General features: G+C 40.1%; 1 protein-coding gene across 1 annotated transcript; it reads left to right on the top strand.

Annotated features, from left to right (window-relative positions):
• The first annotated feature begins 396 nt into the window (after positions 1-396).
• On the top strand, positions 397-1,683 carry LOC145414004 (uncharacterized). Its single transcript, XM_080283573.1, has 2 exons — positions 397-529; positions 725-1,683. Exons 1-2 carry the CDS (start codon positions 397-399, stop codon positions 1,564-1,566), a joined length of 975 nt encoding a protein of 324 aa, XP_080139699.1. The 3' UTR covers positions 1,567-1,683.
• Positions 1,684-3,456: the final 1,773 nt, after the last annotated feature.

The following is a 3,456-nucleotide window of genomic DNA, read 5'->3' as shown; positions in this document are numbered from 1 at the left end:
CAACTCACACCCCTTTCTCTCGGGACTGCCATGTTATGGCAGTTATTATTCAGTAGTAATGGAAATTTTTTTTTCTGTATGATATTGGTGTGGGTCAGTGTTTGTAATGCAGGCAGATAATAAGGCTAGTGGTGAAGTGCAGTGAGGTTCATATTGATTACATTTGGAAGGCATTAGCCCCTCCACAACAGTGTCTTTTTCATTGTTGTCTTGATGCTGTCATATACTTAAACTGTATTCAGCTTTGGAAATTCTTTTCAAACAGGGGGATTGGTTTTCTTTATCCTGCTTCACCATTTGATTGTTCTCTCAGTCTGAGTAAAATCATCTGGTAACTGGAAGAATAAATTGTATAGTACATCACCAGATGCAAGAGGTTAAGAGTGCTGAAGGGAAATGGAGGTGGTTAAGGAAGAACCAGATGTACAGTTGGAGTGTGAGGTGAGTGAGGAAATATTTGTCACTGATGGAATTGTTCAGGACACATGCATCCCCTCTTCTGAAGTTGAGGAGTTCAGATGTTTAAAATGTAATAAACTGTTTAATTGTAAGAAACAACTTATCCAACATAAAGTAGTTCATTTAGGAGATAAGAAGTTCAGTTGTCATGAATGTGATAAACAATTCAGTAAGAATAATGACCTCACAAAACACTTACTGATTCATTCAGGAGTGAGGAACTTTAAGTGTGATGAATGTGGTAAACAGTTCATTCGGAATGTAGATCTCAACAAACATTTACTAATTCATTCTGGAGTGAAAAAGTTCAAGTGTGATGAATGTGGTAAACAGTTTAGTCAGAAACGGAGGCTCAACCAACACTTACTTCTTCATTCGGGAGTCAAGAAGTTCAAGTGTGAAAAATGTGATAAACAGTTTGCTGATAAAAGTAATTTCGACCGGCACCTACTGATACATTCAGGAGTGAAGAAATTCAAGTGTGATGAGTGTGATAAACTGTTCAGTCAAAAAAATCATCTCACAAGGCATTTGGATATGCATTTAGGAAAGAAGGAGTTCATGTGTGATATGTGTGGTAAGCTGTTTAGTGAGAAGGGCAACCTCACCCAACACTTATTAATTCATTCAGGAGTGAAGAAATTTAAATGTGATGAATGTGGTAAACTGTTTGGTGACAAGGGTCATCTTGCCCGACACTTATTAACTCATTCAGGAGTGAAGAAGTTCAAGTGTAATGAGTGTGATAAACTGTTCAGTCAAAAAGCTCATCTCAAAAGGCATTTGAATATTCATTTAGGAAAGAAGTTTGTATGTGATAAGTGTGGTAAGCTGTTTAGTAAGATGGGCAACTTCACCCAACACTTATTAATTCATTCTAGAGTGAAGAAGTTTAAGTGCGATGAATGTGGTAAACTGTTTAGAGAAAAGGGATATCTTGTCCGACACTTATTAACTCATTCAGGAGTGAAGAAGTATAAGTGTAATGAATGTGATAAACATTTCAGTCAGAAATCTAACCTCAACCAACATTTAAGACGCTATCACGTGGGTAATTCATTTGCCGAGGAAATGACAGTGGCAATACAGAATGTGCAGGTTGGATAGCATTGCTTAGCAGTACATGCAGCAGTATGTGTCCAGTATACCCTTGGCTTAATTATCAATTTCCACTTTCCCCTGGGTCTGGCTGGGTGGATGATGTGTAGTCAAGCAGTTGTTGCAGTCATAGCTAGGGTAGCTACTCGATAGGGAAGAGTAGAATACCTTTACGCATTGTTTGACAGTGTTGATGGCATGTTATGATAAATGTGGAACTGAGGGTGGTTTTAGCAATGTACACTCTAATAAATGTGTGTCTGTGGCTTGTGAGTATTGCATATTGTCTGCAGTGTACTCATCAATGTACCTCTTTAAACCATAAAGAATGCCTCATGTCTGTCTCTGTCTGTCTATTGCCATATGCCTTAATCCCGTAAGGGGTGGCCACAAACAAATCACCTCCACATCGCCCTGTCCCCTGACATTTCATTGCCGTGCTCCCAGCTCACAAGCCCCTCTCTCGTATACCTCTTCACTCCATCCCTCCATCTCATCCTTGGCCTCCCCATCCCTCTCCCCTCTCCACCTCACTCACATACACTCTCCTCATCAGTCTCTCACTTTCCATCCTCTCCACATGGCCAAACCACCTCAGTGTGTTTCTCCTAATGCTTCCTATTACATCCACATCCACACCACAGCACTCCTTCACTTCCTCATTATCAGTCTGTCTCTCCATGTGACTCCATTTGCTCCTCGCAAATAACTCATTTCCACTGCTCTCACTCGACTTCTGTCCCTCCAACAAGGTCCAAGCTTCACTTCCATACGTCAGAGTTGGTATCATAATACTGTCGTGTAGTAGCTTTTTCACTTCCATGCTCACTTTGCTGTTTCTTAACACTGCTTTCAAGGAACCAGCAACCTTTCTTGCCTGTTGTACCCTTTCAAACACTTCACTGTCCAAACTCCCATCCTTTCTCAACGCTCTACCTAAGTACTTAAATGCACTTACATTTTCCATTTCCTCCTCATCCAACCTGACTGTACATTCACTGACGTCACTTCTCTCGAAGACCATAACTTACTCTTCCCTACATTCACCTTTAGGTTCCATTTCTTACACACTTTCCCAAACTCATCCACCAAGCCTTGCAGCTCCCCTTCATCTTCACTTAACACATTATCATCTGCAAACAACAGTACAGGAAGTTTCCAAACACTGCCCTCTAATTAGGGCCACTCCAACATCCACTTCCTTACTTTGTATCTCTTTTATAACCCCATCCATATACAGATTGAACAACCATGGAGATATGACACATTCTTGTTTCAATCCAACTTTCAAATAGAAAGATTCACTCAGTTCACTATCCACACACACTGCAGCCGTAGCACCCTCATACATACTCTTTACGACATTCAGCAACTTCCCCTCTAATCCATATATTCTTAATATTTTCCACAATCCTTGTCTATCATCTCATGTGTGTGGTATATAAGTTACTGCATTGAAATATATTTGAGAAAATTCTGAAAATTAGAAACATGCTGGGAGAATAATATGAAAATGTTAAGTTTAATGTAAAGTACTTGAAAATTACAGGAACACTTATAACGTAGAATTTGATGGCAGACAAAACGATGATAGTGGTAGGGACACGGCACTGGTGGCAAACAGGTTGACAACTGGGATAGTGTTATGAATTGCATAAAGTAGGTTATGTCATGAGGCTCCACGTAGGTGGTGCATTAAGTTTATGTATTAGCTGTAAGAAATGTAATTTTGACCTTAAACCAAGCCTGTTTAAGACTGGCCTTGGCACACAAACTTGGTCAGATGTTTGTCGGCCTAAGTATTATTGCTGGCTGGCCAGTGAGGGGTCAGTTCTTCATTTCTCCAGTAGGTGTAACCATTTTGTAACTTCTGTATAGGCAGCATAGAACCTTGCATTT

Source organism: Coenobita brevimanus, chromosome 98, assembly GCF_032717465.1.
Source record: "Coenobita brevimanus isolate Jiangsu-jjx chromosome 98, ASM3271746v2, whole genome shotgun sequence".
NCBI classification, from domain to species: Eukaryota; Metazoa; Arthropoda; class Malacostraca; order Decapoda; family Coenobitidae; genus Coenobita; species Coenobita brevimanus.
Note: the sequence above shows the minus strand (reverse complement) of the source record. Positions and strands in the feature narration are given on the sequence as shown.